Raw genomic sequence first — 20,198 nt, 5'->3', positions numbered from 1 at the left:
CATGGAGTCGAGAGGTCACTCTCACGGACATTCTTACTCACTATATAGATAACCGTCTTTAGTTTAATATATTGGAATAGCTAGAACTAAATACCTGAAACTACCAAACTCCAAACCAGTAGCCTTGATTCTTCAAGTTGATTGTATCACAATGTAGCTTACAAGGGATGACAGCGTGATTGTGAAAACCTTGTGGATAGCACTCCTATCCAGTGTATGGATGGTTGAGTAGAAAAATGGGACAAACACTAAATGAAAAAGAGGGTGTGATGGGGGGATGATGTGGATGTTCTTTTTTACTTTTATATATGATGGTATTATGAACAGTTGATTGTACACCATGGGTGAATGTGTCTCAATAAAACTGAATTAAATTAAAAAAAAGAAAGTATGCTGAATTTTGTCAAATGCCTTTACTTTCAATTGAAATGATCATGAATTTTTCTCTTCTGTCTAGATGATCTATTGATTAGGGTGGTGTATTGAAGTGCCCAAGTATTACTGTAGAGGTGTCTGTTTCTCCCTTCAGTTTTGCGAATGTTTGCCTCATGTATTTTGGAGCACTGTGTTTGGGGACATAACTATTTATGAATATTATTTATTCTTGGTTGATTGCCCCTTTTATTAACCTATAGTATTCCATGTCTCTTATAACATCTTTTAATATAAAGTCCATTTTGTCTGCTATTAGTATAGCTACCCCAGTTCTTTTTTGGTTATTATTTGCATAGATTATCTTTCTCCATCCTTCCCTTTTTCAACCTGTTTGTGTCTCTGGGTCTAATTTGAGTCTCTTGTTAACAACATATAGCTGGATAATGCTCTTTTTTTATCCCTTCTGTCAACATGTATCTATTGTTTGGGGAATTTACCCATTTAACATTCAGTGTTATTACTGTGAATGCACTACTTACTTCAGCCATTTAGTATACTGGTTTTTATATGCGATATGTTGTCTCTCTTCTGTTTTATTGTAACCTCCTTTTCTGTATAGTTTATCTTTGTGATGTATTTGATCCCTCCCTCATTTCTGTTTCTGTATTTTTAAAAATACTTTCTTTATGGTTACCCTGTGATTTATATTACACAACCTCCATCTATAATATACTACTTTGAAAAGATACTAATTTAGCTTCATTAGCATGCACATTCTCTGCTCCCATATACCTCTTTTTCTCCTCTTTATCTATTATTATTACTATTATTTTTTACCACTTTACCACTTTATATTTTGCAAGTCCATTTTCAGGAAATATACCTTTTTCTTGTTCAGATGTATTCTGACTCTTCTAAGAATTAAAGAATAGATTTGTATTTTGAGGGGACAGTACTATTATTGGGATTGGCAGTTTTCCATTTAGTTACCCTTACTAAAGATCTTCATTTCTTCACCCTACTCCATGCCACTCTCTCACGTCTGCCTTTCATCCTGCAGAACTCTGTTTAGTATTTCTTGTAGGGTAGTTCTTTTGTTGATGAATTCTCTCAGTTCCTGTTTATCTGTGAATATTTTAAACTCTCCCTCATTTTAGAGGACAGTTTTTCCAGATAAAGAATTTTGGACAGGCAGTTTTTCTCTTTCAGTATATTAAACTTATGATATCACTGCCTTCTTGCCTCCTTGGTTTTGATGAGAAATTGGAACTTACTCTTGCTGGGGATCCCTTGTATGTCCTGAATTGCTTTTTTTTTTTTGTTTTTATAATCCCCTTTTTATCTATGGCAATTGACATTCTGATTGATTTGTGTCTCACAGTAGGTTCATTAGGATTTATTCTGTCTGGATTATGTTGCAAATTTTGGTCATGTATATGTATGTATTTCATAAGAATTGGGAAATTTTCAGCCATTATTACCTCAAATATTCTTTCTGCCCCTTTTCTCTTCTCTTCTCCTTTTGGACCATCCATGGCAAATATGTTTCTATGCTTCAGGCTGTCACTCAATTCACAGAGACACTGCTCATTTATTTTTCTATTCTTTTCTCTATCTGTTCTTCTCATTCTACGATTTTGATTGTCCTGTCTTCTAATTTGCTGATTCTTTTCTCTGCCTGTTGAAAACTGCTGTTGTATTCCTCTAGGGTGTTTTATCCTCTAGTATTTTGCTTTTTATTCTCATAATTTCTGTTGGATTACTTTTTATATTTTCAAAATCTTCTTCAGGATCTCACATGGTCTTCTTAATATGCTTTGCCTCTTTGTGCATGTTTTCCTTCATCTCCTTGAATTGATTTAGAAGATTTGTTTGATCATCTTTGGTTAGTCTTCTATCTTATGAGTGTCCTCTAAAGTTTTCACTTTTTCTTTAGACTGTGCCATGCCTTCCTGTTCATTAACATGGTGTGTAATTTTCTGATGATATCTAGGCATCTGATTATCTTGGAGAATTAACTCTGTAGGTTCATTTCTCCCTCTTGCCTAGGATTTTATTGTTGATTGGCTTTATGTTAAGGCTCCTCTTTGAATCTTGTTTTAACTTATTCCAGATCTTTAAAATGCCCCATGTTTACCTGTTCAGATTTTCTCAGTTCCTCTTCATCTGATTCTTGTCCTGGAATGTGGTAAGATATTTAAGATTGCATTTTTGCATAATTGTTTCACCTCCAGGAGAGATCCTCTTTTCCTCTCTCCTTCTCTGTGAATCCTGATGTGTTCTCTTTGTTTATGTTCAGAATTTTCTTCCAGCATCTATTAGTTGTTGAAATTCTCTGCATCACTCTTACATTCTTCAGTTCTGGGACCTGCCCTTTCTTGCACCAATTCAGTTTAACATAACCTTTCTTTCTCTGATTCTTTTGTTTCCCTGGTTTCTTCCCCTTTAGGGAATCCTGCCCTGGGGGCAGATGAGGCAAATCCAGGAGAGTGGGCCACTTCAGAATAGTCTGTTTTGCCTTTACTGGTCCTGTTGACTGCAACTGGGTTGTCTGGGGGCACAAAAGTTCTTGCCAGCATTTCTCTCATTGTGTCTCTCCCCTCCCACCTGGAGGCCCTTGTTTTATAAAGCACTGCTCAGTGACTTCTGTTCCCCCTGGGTCTCTGTGGGCTTAGGTCCTTGTGCCTGGATATGTGCAGAATTCTAAGTTCTAACTGTCTTCTGTGAGTTGCTCCCCAGTCTCCATGCATTGGTTTGAGTGGTGTTTATATGTAGATTTTGGGGTTCCTTTTCTGTGGATCCCTCCTTTTATGGATATTTCCCTTCAATTTTTAGCAGCTGTAGCAGCCCTGAATTGTATTATCTGACTCCTTTAGCCAATAAGACTTCTGTTTTCTGCTGTAGTTCTTGTTGTACCATGCTGTGTAGACTGCCTTCAGACACATCCTTCAAGGAAAGAGTCCTCTCTAGTGTCTGCCTGCTTCGCGTCATACTCCAATGTCTTCAAATAATTGTTTATTATTGTTTTCCAGAGTTTATAATTGCTATCTGACAAAGGGCTAGCCTGATACAAGCTACACCAGCATTACTGGAATCAGAACTACTTTCTCTCATGCTGTTTTTCATTTTTTTCTCTGATGACTAATGAGATCTAGAATCTTTTTCATGTGTTTAATGGCTGCTTGGATATCTCTTGTGAAACAGTCTTTCAATTCTCTTGCTCATTTTTCTACTGACAAGTTAGGTTTTTCTAACTGATTTGCTTGAGTTCTGCATATAATATAATTTTGGGTATAATTTTTCCTGTTATAGTGTGTTTATAAGGAAAATTGTGAAAGACCTTGAAATGGACCAAAAGATCGATGGGTGTCTTCAATGGAAAACAAGGCATTTTCTTGCATGCTCTCCAGATGATCTGATTCTATGGGAGCTCCACAGTATTCATTGTTTTTAAGCTATGATTTACAACTCTATATGTTACAGATAATTTATAGGATGCAAATTCTGTTCCTTGGAAAGAGAATTGTGTCCTCCTGTCCTCCCATGGAAAAAGCTAGTTTCTTGCATCTATTTATAAATTCATTTTAGCATGCCTGATTCAATTATGTAAGTAGAGTTCTTTTAATTCTATTCTGAAATTGTTGTAACCTCTTATCAGTGCCAAATGAGAAAAACAACTTCAAGACAACAAAGGAATTTTTTTGGGGTCTTAGAATTGCAATTCACAGAGCACAGATTCAGGTAGCAACCTAAGTCATGGCCTATCTTTGCATTTTCAGGTAAGGGTTTTCAAAGGAAAAGAAGGTTTAAGTAGTTATTTATGGTTGATGGATATTGGGGTACTCCATTTGTCCTTCAGATTACTAGTTTACTGAGTTCTTTATTTTATAGCTTGTCTGTGGTGTCTGGATGCCCTTGGGGTTTGGGGGAACATTATTGCTTGAGGATCTGCATAGTTTACCAGTTTGTGCTATCTGGCTGAGACCTGCAGAAGAGTACCTCAAGAATTACCTTCTGACTCCATTTTAAATCTCCCAGCCATACTAACTCTATTTTTTTATTTCATTTTATATCAGTTAAGTAAAATCTTGGAAATGTGTTCATTATATGTCTATATGAGAGTCAAGATTATACCTCTTAGCAATTATCCTATAATGTATCACAAATATCTTTACCCACATGGCCTCACCCAACCTCAGTGTCCAGGGACTTTAGTTGCCGGTGTCCCAGAAAGATAGAAAACCAGGATTGATGAGCAGAATTGAGGTTGACCACACACGCCTTCTGGGCACTCCCCCAGGAAAGCTTTCCCTGACACCACAGACTGGAGTCAGCACCTATTGTTATACGACTTTGTTGTCTCACTACTTTTCATTCATAGTAGTTGTCACAGTCCTACTGAAATAATAATTTGTGCAATTATGTACTTGATGTTTTTTTCTACTTCTGGAATCAAAATTTCTGAGGGTGGAAGCCCTGTTGGTCTTGTTTTCCACAATGTGCCAAGTGTCCATTTGGTAAATACTTGTTGAATAAATAAATGGATAGAATATTCACAGAAATTCCAAGTCAGCTTCTGCCCTTCCAAACATTTCTGGGATCTTATTAGAGCATGAAGTTTCAACAACTGGTTTGAGTTCCTGCTGTAAGGAGATGGTCTTCCCTTGAGGGTGGGAATCAGATCAGGATGACTTTCTGGAATCTCTTTAAGAGGCAGTATAGAGAAGAAAGAACATGAACTTTAGGGCCAGAAGACATGAGTCAGTCTCTACCCAGAAGCAGGGAGATGCAGCTTCCCTAAAGCCTTGATTTCTTCATCAGTAAAGCCGAGGCAGTGACACCTGCCTCTCAGGGGTGCTGTGAATTCACAGTGAAAGTCTCTGAAAACTCTGAAAAAGTCAAAACACTGTGTCCACATCAAATGCGACAATTATTATATTTTAGTAGATATTTTCATCTACTTCAATTGTGGTCACGCATTTTAATTGTGGTGTATCATTCAGTTTTGCTAGGATGTGCTGTGATACCAAATAACCCATGTTTTAGTTTCCCGGGCTGTTCAAGCAAATACAATGCAATGCATTGGTTTAAGCAATGACAATTTATTAACTCACAGTTTTGAAACTAGGAGAACATCTAAATCAAGGCAAGTGAAGGTGATGCTTTCCTCCTGAAGACTGGCGTTCTGGAGCTGGCTGCCAGTGGGTCTTGGTCCTTGGTTCCTCTGTCACATGACCATGCTCATGGTGGCCTCTCCTGGCCTCTCCCTTCTCTTCTGGGTTCCATTGATATCCAGCTTCTTGTCTCATGTCGCTTTCTTCTCTCTTTGTCTGAATTTCATTCTCTTATAAAGGACTCCAGTTAGAGGGCTATGACCCAACCTGATTGAGGTGGGTACACCTTAACTGAAGTTGCCTCACCATAACGTCCTATTTACAGTAGGTTCACACCCACAGGAAGGGATTAGATTTGAGAACATGGTTTCCTGGGGTACATACATCTAGAAACCACCACAACCACCAAATGAAAAGGCATATAACATTACAGGTATCTTCTCTCTCATTTCAGTGTCTACTGCAGTTTGTGACTCTGCCTGGCTCTGCTCCAGGTGACTTCTTTGATCTGGAATCTAAGCTAAAGGAGGAGGTGCATTCTGGAACATATCATTCCCAGGGAGGAGGAATAGAGCAACAATGGATTCACGCAGTGGACACTCCTGTTGACATTCCTTTGTCTGAGGCTGATGTCAGTGGGGTGGTGAGTATCTTTCTCCCACGGGGCAGCATGCTCTCAGCATGGGGTGGGGAGTGGGCAAAGACCAGTGAGGACCAATATTAAGATCTACCATCAGGATGAGGATTTGAGAAGAGCTATTTCTCTGGATAGTTCTTCACTGGCCACCTGAGAGTCACTGTGCCCAATGGTCTTCTGCATTATGCTCTTTGTATCCCCTGATACCATTGGGACCTTACTTTATGTGGTTCCCCTGCCTTGCTATGTCTAAGCCTCCTCCCTGTCCCAAGTTTCTTTTCTCTGGCTTGACCCTCTGTAACCTGCACATGAAAAGGACCCAGAGGAGGGCAATGTAGGAGAAAGATCACCAACCTCAAGTCAGCAGTCTGTGTTTGGACCTAATTCTCCCACATGCCGATGGGTGACCTTGGTCATGTGACTGATCTTCACCCATCTGTGCATCCCTCAGCCTGCATCTGTGCCATGGCCTGGGCTGGGTCCAGACAGAACATAAAGAAGGGATGAGAATGCCAGTGTCATGTGGGCGGGGACTTGTAGTGATGGTTCACTATGGTATCCCAGCCCTGGAGATCAGGGTTTCGGGATCAGTCCACAGGAGTTCACTCAGGAAGATGCTGTCCTGACCTCCAGGATCTCCTGGTATCTGGGGGACATGCATGGCTATCAAGTGGAAAATCCCATTCACAGAATGAGAGAGAGCAAGGTCCATTCTGCTTGGTGGGTTAGGGGGAGATTCAGAGGGGAAAACAACACATGAGCTAAAAAGAAAAGGGATTACATCAGCTTGCTTGATGTTCCCAGGTGAAGGGATCAATGTGTGCAAAGTTTTGGTGCATGAGGCAGACTTATGTTCCAGAGAACTCAGCATCCAGCTGTGGTTCTGGTAGAAATCAGCAGGTGTGTGTGTGTCTATGTGTGTTTCAATATGTGAGGACATGTATGACTGCAGATGCCAGATGTATATGTGAGTCTGAGTGTGTTAGCATAACTGCCCAGTGTGGAGAAGGCATGTGAACTTGTGTGTGTCTGAGTGTGTCAATATGGCTCTCCTATACAGGACAAGCTTGCATGTGTCTGTGTGTCTGAACATATGTTGGTGTGACTGCCCTTTGTGGAATTGTGTGTGTCTGTATGTGTTGGAGTGTGTATTGATGCAGCAGGTATGTGTGTCTGTGTTTGTTTCTGAAAGTTTGTTGTTGTGACTGTCCCTGTGCATTAGACCTGTGTGTCTGTGTATGTCTGAGTGTTTGTTGGTGTGTCTACTCTATGTGGTAGGCATGTGTGTCTGTGTGTATCTGAGGATATGTTGGTGTGACTACTGTGTGTGGCAGGCCTCTGTGTGTGTCTGAGTGTGTGTAGGTGTGACTGCTCTGGATGACAGTTGTGTATATTTGTGTGTGTCTGAATGAGTGTTGGGTGACTGCTGTGTGCAGCAGGCATGTGTGTCTGTGTGTATTTGTGTGTTGGAGTGAATGCTATGTGTGGCAGGCATGTGTGTCTGTGTGTGTCTGAGCATGTATTGGTGTAACTGCCCTACATGGCAGGATGCATGTCTGTGTGTGTTGGAGTTTGTGTTGGGTTGCTGCAACTACCCTCTGAAGCCAGCGTGCATGTCTCTGTGCATCTGAGCGTGTGTTGGTGTAACATCTCTACAAGAAGTGTGTGTCTGTGTCTGTGCTTCAGCTGAGGTGTGCAACATAGAGGTCAGGAGGCCCACCCAGGTACATGCTCTGGGACAGAGGCCATGGATGGCTCAGGTGTGTCTGTATCTCTTTCTGGCCCGGCCCTGCTGCATCTGCCTAAGGCTGTGATCATAGAAGGCACCTGAGATCAGGTAGGGGGAACTTGAATCCTGCTGGATGCCCTGTTGGGGCTCTGGAAGGACTTGGTGGGTGTGGCCCTTGAGGATTCCAGGGGTCTCCCAGAGCTCAGCTTCACTGTACAGAGCTGAGGCATCACTGCTTAATAGATAGTGATGGTAGGTCTATGCCCACTGGGTGGGGGGCTGCAAGGGAGATTAGGTGGCGAGAGCTCAGAGCCTGATGAAGGGGGAGGGGCAGATGCAGAGGCAGCCCTCAGAGCAGATGTGCCACGGGCGGAGCAGGGTCAGGAAGGGAGAGCTCTGGCATTGAAGGGTGAAGGGTCTGGTGCAAGAGGGGGTGGGGAGGACAGATGTTGGGGGTGGGTGGGTCATGTGACTGCAAGAGGAGAAGGGTATCAGGATGACAGGGTGTAAGGAGGTTGATGGGTGGGTAGCATGTCAAGAAGACAGGAGGTGCTGAGAGGAGTCTGTAAAAGGAAGGAAGAAGGGGCAGGGGAGTGAGGTGGGGTGGGAGGAGGGGGTCAGAGAATGGCACATCACAGGGAGCACACTGTGGTGACCCATATTCACAGAGGGTGGCCTCCAGGGCCTGAATGTTTTGACACAGAGAGGCAGGATGGGGCACAGACACCAATTTTGCCACAAGTGTTGGAGGAGGATGGAACCAGATGGGAGACTTGGGAGCATGGCTATGGAAGATCGGAGGCTGTGTGGGGTGAGCAGACGGGAGGTGAGATGCTGCGGGGAAGCTACTGCATTGGTTTAGGGGATGGGGTAGAAGTGGTGGGCTAGAGAAAGATGGGGAACCTTGTTAGCAAGAGGACCTTATGGGTTAGAAAAAATGTGGGGAAACCTCAAGTTCTTGGCTTAGATAGCATTGTGTGGTATCCTGAAGGGGAAGCATGTTTGGGAAGGCAAATGAGGCCTGCAGTGCCTGGAGGACAAGGCGGGTCCACACCAGCTGCAATTAGAGACATGAACCTGGCCTGGGGACAGGACAGGATGAGTCCTGACTCTGCCTTCAGCACTCCTTGCTGCCCCATGGCACCATGGATTTGGGGATTCTTACGGGCCGAGTTGTGGACATTTCTGCAGGCAGCATGTGGGACAGGACTCAGGGCCTTGGAGAAAATGTCCCATTTCCCTAAGGGAACTTGGCACAGATATGTGTATTCTAGGGGACCAGAAGACAAGATGCCCCCTCTGCCAGCCCCCAGGCTGCCCTTGGCCTGAGGAGTCTCCCTGTGAGGGGCTGTAGGAAGCATCTGCTCCTTCCCCAGAGAGATGGATGGTCCTGCCCCTTCCCACGACAGCCCTCTCCACCCTGAATGATGTGGCACCTGAAACAGCCTGGGCTGAGCTGTGCACTCTCAGGACATTGGTGGTGAGCACACTGAGCTGGGTCAAGGTCAGAGGGTGGCTTTGTAAAGCCACAGAGAAGATGCATGGCCATCCCTGATTTCCTGATGTCACTGGAGGTTGGAGTCTGCTGTGCTCCCATCATCATGGGATGGAGCTGGTGGGAATAAAGCCAGTTGCCAGCTGCCTGCTGCCTGTCTTCTCGTTGGTCGCTTTCTTTCTGCCTGAGTTTCAGGAAAGCCAAAGGACTCACCCTAGGTCCCTCTGCACCTGTTCCCCACAGCTCCTGCAGCACCAAATCCTGATGATCCAAAGGCCAGCTTGCACACAAATTGCCTGGTCAAACCAGCCCAGCCTCAGGGTCCCTGGAGCTCACCATTCAGCAGGCATCAGCTATGAGTCCAAACAGTGGGAACTGTTCCATGGTGAGGACCCTGGCTACTTGTCTGCCCCTGTTCCTGCTCTCTGGGCAGTCTGGGCCTGGGCCTCTGGGGATGCCCTGCCTGGCCCCTGTGTCTTTGGTGAAGCTTCCGTGCAGCTGCTGGAGTGATGCTGCTAAAGAAGCCCCACTGTGGCCCTGTCCTGCCAATAATTATCTGTGTGTCTCTGAGGCCCACAGGACATGTCAGCTCCTTCTTTTATGACTGTGGTCTGGCTTCTCTCCATCTCCTGCCCCAACTGGCTTGGCTTTTGTTGACCACTGGAGCCTGATCCATGCCCACCTGTTACAGCAGGAGGCTTCACAGTTCTGGCTGTGCCAGTGCTGGATGCCCCTCCTGTTCCCAGCCTCCATTTGGCTCTGCTTCCCCCGGTCTCCATGTGAACCCCTGTACTTTCTACTTGCCCAGACTTGGGAAACAAGGTCAGTGCTGCTGGGCCTGTACCTGTGTGCTTGGGACACAGCTGGATGAAGGTACTTTGGGACTGCCCAGCTGAGGGCAGTGAGGTTTTTCTGTGGCTGCTCACCCTGCCGACCCTGCAGAGTAACCCCACAGGACTGCATGGTTCCTCTTAACTCAGGCTCCAGTTCTGCAGGGAGAAGGACACCCCTGGAAGGCCCATCTAAACACCCTGAGGAGGGGATGGGGCCCAGGGGGGCAGGGCCCTGTGGCAGATCAAGCAGTGTGGCCAGTGCAGGCAGGAAGGGGTTGAGGGTGGGCAGAAGGGCCAGAAGATTCCAGAGACTGTACATTTGTGGCAGGAGTCCCTGGACCGATGATGAGGCCATGCTCTTCCCAACTGTGTTTTGCAATAGGCGTAGAGTGTAGAAACATGGACAGACTAATGAATCATATCATTTTAAAGGGTGGTTTACTGTCATTTTTAATAAAGTAGAAACATATGCACATTACAGAAAAAGAAAGGGCTTCAGAAAATTAAAGAGGAGAAAAAGCCACTGAAACTAATGTTTTGATATTTCCTCTGAGCAATTTATCTCTATGATTTCCCCTCCCCCATGCCCCAAATCATCATCAATTGAGGCTCTATCCTTTTAGCAGGGTGCCCTGTGTGGCTTGGATGGGTGCTCCCAGAGCATGTGGCTTGGCCTCAGGAGTCTCCCCACTGCCTCCCATGCATAGCAGTGCTCGAGTTGCACTGAGCAGGGTGATTTTTCCTCTGGCCCTGGCTATCTGGCTTTCTTGCCCTGAGAAGCAATGAGACAAGCAACCTAGAGGCGTGCTGAGGCCCCTGGGGCTGCGACTGGTACCAGATCCCACAGTAGCCCACTGAAGCCCCCCAAGGTGGGGTCATCTCTTCTGTTGTGTCCCAACACCCACTGCATGCACACTGGCTGGGGGCCTGGCTTCCAGTACCAGGGCTGGCCGTGCCTGCTGGCCCCACTCTCCCAGTGCTCGTGCCCAGAGACTCCTCTCTCCCCTCCTCTGTCTATGGGACCCACTGAGGCTGCCTCTCATGTGACTACATCCTGCCTAGGCCCATCCCAGGAGGCCCATCTGACTGCCTTTGACTGGTTCTCTGCCCTTCCTTAGTGGCACAGATGCCCACCCCTCACAGGCATCTCATCCTTGAACCTGCCTGGGCACCTGCCAAGGCCACACAGCCCCCAGCCCAGGCCTTCATCCATAGGGACTCCCAAGGTGGAGGGAAGGATAGATCTCTCATCCCTGCACTCCTGCCCACATCCTCCTCTGCAGGGTTACCCTCTGTAGAGTGAGGACAAACTCCCACTGCCCACATCCTTGAGGACAGACCTTTGGAGCGTAGCTGTGGTTGATGGTTGGGAGATGGCAGGATGTCCTGAGTCTGTCCTCTCACTCTCCCCAGCAGGCAGTCAGGAATGTCTGTCCATTTGTGTTGGATCCCACATCTGAGGTTACTGTGGGTATCCAGGGTGTGGTCTTTGCAGAGATCTCCATGCTAAAAGCAGCTGCCAGAGCACGGAGGCTGGACAGTGGCTCAGCTGAGGTGAACCAGTGATTGGATGGAGGCTCCAGTGAGCCTCTTCCTCAGGCCAGGTGTGCACCGAAGCTCCCAGGATGGAGTGTGGCCAGATGAGGGCCAGAAAGAAGGGAGATCTGCGAAGTGGACAGTGGCACCTCCCAGGGGCTGCCCTTCACAATACAGTGTCCCCAACACAGACTCTGTGGGAAACCCTTGCAACCTGGGTCCTGGTGAAGTGTGGAGTCCCAGCTCTGTTTCCTGTGAAGTCCTGCCCTTTCCCTGATGGACACCTGGATATTTGGCCCTGGTATCTCCGTGTTCAGTGTGAACCTGCACGAGCTGGGCAGTGATGTGTCTAGGCCTGAGTTGTTATAACAGGGTCTGATGTTCCTGCTCTCAGTGAGTTGAGCCTCAGAAGTGCAGATGGTTCTGTCTGCAAAAACCCCTGGCCACCACTTCTGGTTGCTGCTGTGCAATGTGCTCAGTTATAGGGAACCAGCTGGTGTCCATACAGCTTAGGTCTGAGGTTAGAATTAGCCATTTTCAAAGTTCTCCAAAGTGATGTAGATGAGGCAGCAGTTCAGAGGGTGGCAGGGTCAAAGGCCTGTGGGGTCAGAGGGTGGCAAGATCAGGGGTCAATGAGGTCAGAGGTGAGAGGTGCAGATCTGGAGAGAGGGGTTTGAGCTGCAAGGGGCCAATGGCTTCTCTTCTGTGGAGTCTGCAGCCAGGACAGCACCTCCTCTATGTACAATCCCTGGATGCCTGAGCAGGAAGGGTGACCCTAGGCCCCCTGCCCAATCATGTTCCTGTAGTCGGGGACCATTGTCCGCTTCAGCTCCACCACTGAGGAAAAGATCCACTTCACCTGTAGGAAGACAGGTGGATGTGAGCATGTGGGGAAGGGCAGGCTCCCGTGTCTTCTCTGGTGTCCACAGTCCCTGCCCCCCTGGGCCACCACCCTTCTTTCTGCCAATTGCACCAGGGCCCTGGATGACCAAGCCCTGGGCTGGTGGGGGTGGTTGTTGGTACAGAGAGGGAGGTCCCAGGAAGAAGCCCACCTTGAAGAGGGTGACGGTGGCACTGTAGCACACACTTAGCAGGAAGAGGGTGATGAAAATGGAGATGGTTGTCCACAGCCCATCCAGCTCCCCGTCCTGAGCCTCAGCACAACTCTCATCTGGCCACAGCTCTGCCCAGGAAATATGGGGGTCAGGGGGCTGTCCCAGCCACAGCCTCTGGGAGGGGCACGCCCCTCTGAGAGTTGGGCAGGACAGGTTGGAATGCGAGGGACAGGATGGAAAAGTCCAGGTGGAAGGGCCTCTGTGCCAGGATTGTCCTCCCATTTCTCTGCCCCATTCCCTCTGGGTCACGTTGGGGTACCCTCTCTGGGCCTCTCGGGGAAGTGCTGTGATCCCTCCCAGGCCAAGAGACCTCATCCTTATCACCATCCCACTCTTCCAGTCTGGCACCCACTTGCTCCAAATAGTGCCCAGTGGTCAGCTGTGGGACTTGCTCCCTGCCATCCACCTGGGCCTTGGGGCTGCAGAGGCAGTGTAAGGGGCCCAAAGGAAATGAGGCCACCCCAAGCCCTGTGCACCATCCTTGGGTCATCTGGCTGCAGAGAACAGGGCTAAGGTGAGGCCCCAAGTGTTAGGGACAATGATGAGAGTGGATGAATGAGTGCGGTTTGCTGAAGTGTGAGTGTGAACATGTGGGTATGCAAGTGTGTGAGCATGTGGGAGTGTCAATCTGTGGGAATATGAAAGTGTGGGATTTTGAGCATGTGAGTCTGTGAACATGTGAGTGCATGAAAGTGCTTTTGAGTATGTAAGCATGTGGGAGTGTGAGCATATGTGTGTGTATATGAGTGAGTGACAGTGTGAGTGTGTGAACATGTGAGAGTGTGAGCATGTGAGTGAAAGGGTGTGGGTGTGTCTGAACATGTGAGTGTATGAGAATGTGGCTGCGCAAGCATGTCAGCCTGGAGCTTGTGGGAGTGGGTGCATGTGAGTGTATGAGTGTGGGAGTGTGAGCACATGAGAGTGAGAGCATGTGAGTGTTTAGTGTATGAGTTTGTGAGGGTGTGAGCATGTTGGAGCATGGCAGTGTGAGCATATGAGTGTGTGATCGTGTGGAAGTGTGAGCATGTCAGCTTGTGAGCATGTGGGAATGGGAGCATGGGGGAGTGGGAGCGTCTGAGCCTGCAAGTGTGTGAACCTGTGAGTGTAAGGGAGTGGCTGAATGCATGGGCATGTGAGTGTGGTGTGTGAGTGTGTGAGCATGTGGGAGGCTGGCGGCTGTGCCAGAAGAGGCCTTTGCCATCACAGGAGATTGAGGGAATGCACGAAGCACCTGCCTTAGCCCCCATGTCAGTCCCTCCTTGAGGAAGTGTGGAGGGTGTGTCTGGGTGTGGGTTTCCCATGTTTGCACATAAGAGGAGGCCAAGTCTGAGCTGGTCAGTGAGTGGATGAGCAGTGAGCTGCCCGCTGGGCACTCGTGCCAGGTCTGGTGGACATCAGGGGTCCTGCTGGTGCCTGCAGGTGCACATGGTTTGGCACTTGCACTGAATATGTGTGGGAGGCCCAGGTGTGTAAGGTGTGATGTGCATGCATGTGGAAAGATAGCGATGGAGGCTGAGGGCTGCTCATCAGAGGCACTTGTTTCCAAAGTGTCTGGGCCCAGTGTGCATGTGGTGGCTGGGATGGGGCCCACCCTGGGGCAGATGGGCCCACCGGCCTCTGCCTCTTTGGAGCACTGGGGTGAGGGTCCCCATGCATGTGTCCCCCTGACACTCCATAGGGTTGGAGGCCATGGCCAACCCATTTCCTCCTTAACTTGCCATGTGGGATCCAGGTGGAAAAGGCACATCCATTGGCCCTGGCAGTTCTCACAAGCAGATCCAAGGTTACCAGGGGAGCTCCTGGACAGGGACCCTGGGACAAATGATGGGCCACTTTCCCCACTACACAGGCACCTACAGAGGCATGGTATGACTTCATTGTCCTTGGGAGATACCTCTACCTATTTTCTTTTCCCATGCCTGAGCCCCTAGTAGCTGTTGACTGGAGGGAGGGCACAGAAGAGAGACCACCTCTGTTGAAGGACCCCTTCCCTGCTCTGGCAACACCTGAACTGAGCTCCCTCCAGGTGTCCAGTGCAGAGTCATGTGCCCCTGGGATCTGACCCAGGACCTGTGCTCTCTCTCTAATGGTGAGGACAGAGGCTTCCTCAGGAACAGCTTCAGAAAGAACCATGCCAGTCTCGCAGAATCCCAGGGCTGTGCTGGGTGCTTTATTTCCATGCTGGGGTGCCTGGGAGGTATTTACAGGGGGGCTGGGGAGGGGTGCTCACTGGTCACACTCATTTACCGGGAGACTGGGAGACGGTCTTCTGTGTGTAGTGGTTGTGCAGGGCCTCGTGCATCACGACACAGGAGTACACACTGCTTCCTGGCCACTTGCTGTGGTCTATGGTTAACTTGCTGTAGAGGAAGAAGGTTCCGTCATCCTCCTCGTGGGGCGGGGTGGACACAAAGCTTCTCTCAGGCAACGGCTGCCCATTGCTCTGCCATGTGACATCAATTTCATTGGGATAGAAGCCCTTCACCAGGCAGGTGAGGCTGAGTTCTTGTTTGGACAGCTCCTCTGAGTGTGGGCCAAAGGTGTACACCTGCGGCTCCCGGGGCTGCCCTGTGGGGACAGAAGACCACGCGGCCAGTCAGGACAGGGGCTGGTCTGAGCTGTGCAGACCCCAGGGGCTAGGGAAGGGTGCAAGTTGGCTGGGGAGAGTGCTCCTCAGCCTGGCTGATGGCCCTCACTCACCCGGGGCTTTGGAGATGCTCTGCTCTACGGGAGATGGGAGGGCTTTGTTGTTGACCTTGCACTTGAAGACCTTCCCCTTCAGCCAGTCCTGGTGCAGGATGGGTAGCACGCTGACCACGCGGTAGGTGCTATTGAGTTGCTCCTGCTGCTCCCCCATCTTGGCCGTGTGCATCTCCACACCATCCACGTACCAGTTGAATGTCACCTTGGGTTCCTCTTGGCTCACGTCCACAACCAGGCACGTGACCTCAGGAGTGCGGGAGATCATGAGGGTGTCCTTGGGCTTTGGGGGGAAGATGAAAATGGATGGTCCTCCAGGGACTGGGGTGGGAGAGACAGGAAGGTGAGTTGGCAGCTGGGGTGTGCGGAGTGTATCCTCCCATTCCCCCATGGTTGGCAAGGCCTGGCGGCATCTTACCTGGGCAAGGTGGGGGTGGTGGTAGAGTGTCCTTTGGTTTCACTGCAGAGAGAGCAGACTGGGGTTACCAGGGTCTGGGAGGAGAGGAGGTGACCAGACAAGCCATGGGGAGATTCTGGCCTTTGTGGCAGGTTTAGATCAATGTCCGTGTGCCCAGGGAGATCATGAGGATGTCCTTGGGCTTTGGGGGATGATGAAAATAAATGGTTTCTCACAGACTGTGCTGGGAGAGGCAGGAAGGTGGGTTGTCTCCTGGGGTGGGCAGAGTGGATGCTCCCATTCCCCCATGGTTGTCAAGGCCTGGGTGGCAACTTACCTGGGGGAGGCAGTGCTGGTGGTGGAGTGACCTTTGGTTTCACTGCAGAGAGAGCAGACTGGGGTTACCAGGGTCTGGGAGGAGAGGAAGCAACCAGACAAGCCATGGGGAGATTCTGGCCTTTGGGGCAGGTTTAGATCAATGTCCGTGTGCCCAGGGAGATCATGAGGATGTCCTTGGGCTTTGGGGGAAGATGAGAATAGATGGTTTCTCACAGACTGTGCTGGGAGAGGCAGGAAGGTGGGTTGTCTCCTGGGGTGGGCAGAGTGGATGCTCCCATTCCCCCATGGTTGTCAAGGCCTGGGTGGCAACTTACCTGGGGGAGGTGGTGCTGGTGGTGGAGTGACCTTTGGTTTCACTGCAGAGAGAGCAGACTGGGGTTACCAGGGTCTGGGAGGAGAGGAGGTGACCAGAAGAGGCCATGGGGAGGTTCTGGCCTTGGGGTGGGTTTATATCAATGTCTGTGTGCCCAGGAACTGGGTCAGTGTCATCCATCCTGTGCCTGCCCTGGGCCTGGAGGCAGTGCCCAGAGAATCCCCTCAGTGACCTTGTGGGTGGGGGTCAGGCAGAGGATTTCATGAGGAGGAGACAGTTTCCTTTTTGACCACCCTGGGCTGGTGTCACAGCTGTCCCATGCCCTTGGTTCATCCCCAACAGGTGGCCACCTCAGGGCTGACCCTATGCCTGTCTTGTAGAGCACACCAGGCTATGGGTGAGGGCCCATGCTGCCTGTCCATGTTCTTAGCGCTCTTGTCCAACTTGGTGCTGCTGGCTGGGTAGTGTACATTGGAGGTGTAAGTCTTGCTCTTTACAGTGCTGCCAGGCACACTCACGAGGCTGCTACTAGAGTAGAAGCCCGAGGAAAGCAGGATACTCGGGAAGGTTCGGACACTGCTGGTCAAGGCCCCCGAGTTCCACTGCACTGATATGGGCTTGGGGAAGTAGCCTTTGACCAGGCATGCCAGGGCCACCATGGTGTTAAGCCTCTCCTTGCAGCTGGGGGCCAGAGGGTAAACTGATGGGGCCGTGGTTGTGACTGGAAGAGAGGAGGTGCTGGTGTGAGAGGAGAGCCTGACCCACCTGGTACTGAGGCCCTGAGATCCTTCCATTTGCATCTCCTCCAGACCCCTGCCCAGTCAGGGCTGATGGGCACTGCGTACAGACCCAGCTGGCCCCAGCCACTTCCAACTCAGCCCCCCACCCTTCCTGGAGACCCCAGGACAGGCACAAGCCCATGTCCCCTCAGCAGAGTCCCCCACTAACTGACGTGCTTCCCGGCACAGCTGGCCCTCAGCCTGGCACCTCGGCTGGCTCAAATCATCCTCCTCTCTACTTGGGATTCTTACCTCAGCCTGCCTTGGCATTGGCTCCTTGCCCCAGCTCAGGGCTTTATTTTGTTCAGCCACCTCCCCCTTGTCCCCTGAGCCCCTGGCCCTTGGTAGCCCTCCTCCCCTCCTGCCCTCCCATCCCTCCCTGCTCACCTGCCCCTGCTCTGCCTGCCCTGTCTGAGCTGCATCCCCAAGGCTGACGTCCTCCCTCACTGTATCTTCTGCAGTTAACCTCCCCAACTCCCAGTTCCTGGTCCACCTGTCCATCCTGCCCCTTGTTCCTGATCTCCTACATGCTGAGCCTTGAGGCCCTGCCCTCAAAGGCTCCTGGCCTTGCCCACCTGGAACCACTATCCTTGCTTCCCCTGTCCCGGCAACCCCTGAGGCCCAGGGCTGAGTCAGCCTCCTCTGGGAAGCAGCTTGCCTGGGTCCCTCAGCACTGACCATGGGGAGCCTTCTGTCCCTGAGCTCCTCCAGGACCCTTGGGCCCCTGCCCCTCCTGCTGGCCCACCTTGCCCCCTGCATTGTGTGCTACTCTCTGCTCCACTCCCTGAAGTCTGCCAGGGCTACTGTGATGTTCCACCATTTCTACAATTCATACCCCCCCAGCACTGTCAGCCCAGATGTAGCTCGGTCCCCCTGTTGATGTATTCCTTTCCTGACCCTGGGCTTGATCCTGGAGCTGCCAGGACCCCTGTCCACTCTCTAGACAGCCAGCCACCTAGCTATCCCCTGATCAGAGCCCTCTGCTTCCTGCCCTGGCCCTCTCCCAGACCGAGGGGCTCTTGGCATCTGCCTGTCCTCACTGTCTCCCATCCCGGCCGCACCTCCTCCAGCAGTGCCACATCTGGAAGCTTCTTTCTGGACCCTTGCTCTCCCAGACCACATCACTATGCCAGGTCAGCAGCCTTGTGTCCTCTGTCTCCCAGCCTTCTGCCCCAGCTGTGCACTAACCCCTCAGGCCTGTGCTCTGGGCCCTCCACACCTTCCTTGCCCTCTTTTCTTCTCCCTCCCACTCCCAGCACAGCCCTGCCCCAAGCACAGCTCTCTGCTCCCTGCACCCCCCACTGCTCTAGGCCCCCCTCCTCCCTTAACAGGTAACCTTCCCTAAGCCCATTCTAGCCCTTTCTTTTCCATACATCCTCCATCTGCTCAGCCTTGCCCTGCACAGCTCAGTCTTCTGCCTTTCCCCCAAGTCTTTGGCCCATCTTGAGACTTTGCTGCCCTCAAGGGCTCTGGGCCTGGTCAACTTGGAATCCTAACCTCTGTCAGCCAGCTCAGAGCCTTTCCTGGCCCTGCCTGCATGTTCTTGCTCTGGTCAGCACCTAGCCCTGCCCTGCCTGTCTTCTTCTCCCTACTCTGGTTGGCTCCCAGATGTTTGCCTGCTTCTCTTACTGCTCTGGGAATCTCCCAGCCCTTATCTACTATGATTGCTTCTCTCTGCTCCGGATAGCTGCCTGGCCTGCTCATTCTGCTTCTCCCTCCTCTGGGCAGCTCCCAGCCCTGCTCAGCACTGCCTGCTTCTCCTCTGTTCTGGGCAGCTCCCAACACAGCTCTATCTGCTTCTCACCTCTTCTGGGAAGCTCCCAGCTATATTTTGCCTTGTGTCTCCCTGCTCTTGGGGCAACCAGCCATACTCAGCCTGCTTCTCCTCTGCCCTGCGCAGCTTCCAGGCTGACCTGCCAAGCCCTGCCTTTCCCTGCTCTGGGCAGCTCCCAACCCTGCTCAGCTCAGACTGCTTTTTCATGCTCTGGGCAGCTCCTGTCCCAGTCCTCCCTGCTTCTCCCTGCTCTGTGTAGCTTCCAGCCCAGCCATACCTGCTCTGGAAGAGCTCGCAGCCCTGCTCTGCCCTGCCCTGCTTCTCTCTGTTCTGGGCAGCTGCAAGCTTGCCCAGCTATGGTTGCTTCTCCTTGCTCTGGGCAGCTTCCAAGCTTGCTCAACCCTCCCTGCTTCTCCCTGCTGTGTGAAGCTCCCAGCCCTTCCCAGCCCTGCTTCTCCCTGCTCTGGGCAACTCCAAGGTCAGCCTTCCCTGTTCTCCCTGCTCTAGGCCAATCCCAGTCCTGCTTAACCTGCTTCTCCTCTGCCCTGGGCAGCTTCCAGCCCTGATCTGCTTAGGCTGCTTCTTCTGTGCCCTGGGCAGCTAAAAGCCCAGTACTGTCTGCTTCTCCCTGCTCGGCATAGCTCCCAGCCCTGCCCAGCCCTCCCTGCTTCTCCATGCTCTGGACAGCTTCCTGCCCTGCCCTGCCCTGTGCTGTTTCTCCCTGCTCTGGGCAGCTGTAAGCTTCCCCAGCTATGGTTGTTTCTCCCTGCTCTGGCAGCTCCCAATCCTGGCCTGCCCAGCCCTGCTTCTCCCTGCTCTGGGCAGTTCACAGTCCAGCCTCCCTGTTCTGAAGTTCTTCTACTGCTTTCCAACCCTGCCTGACTCTCCCTGCACTGAGCAGTTTCTACCCCTGCCCTGTCAGCTTCTCCCTGCTATGAGCCGCTCCAAGGCTTGCCCTGCTATGCTTTCTTCTCCCTGCTCTGCACAGCTTCCAGCCCAGCCCTCCCTGCTTCTCCCTGTTCTGGACAGCTGCCAGCCCTGCTCTGCCCTGCCCCGCTTTTC

The 20,198-nt window shown here is 50.7% G+C and overlaps 1 pseudogene and 1 gene segment (V, D, J or C); both read right to left on the bottom strand.

Annotated features, from left to right (window-relative positions):
- Positions 1–20,198, bottom strand: part of LOC119516030 — a 600,140-nt pseudogene that overhangs the window by 22,178 nt on the left and 557,764 nt on the right.
- On the bottom strand, positions 14,973–17,398 carry LOC119515709. The segment is given in 4 exon segments: positions 14,973–15,402; positions 15,535–15,855; positions 15,953–15,983; positions 16,976–17,398. Coding segments are annotated over 4 exon segments (1,089 nt in total).

Source organism: Choloepus didactylus, chromosome 19 (genome assembly GCF_015220235.1).
Source record: "Choloepus didactylus isolate mChoDid1 chromosome 19, mChoDid1.pri, whole genome shotgun sequence".
Lineage (NCBI taxonomy): Eukaryota > Metazoa > Chordata > Mammalia > Pilosa > Megalonychidae > Choloepus > Choloepus didactylus.
The sequence above is the reverse complement of the archived record's forward strand: the minus strand, read 5'-3'. Positions and strand labels throughout refer to the sequence as shown.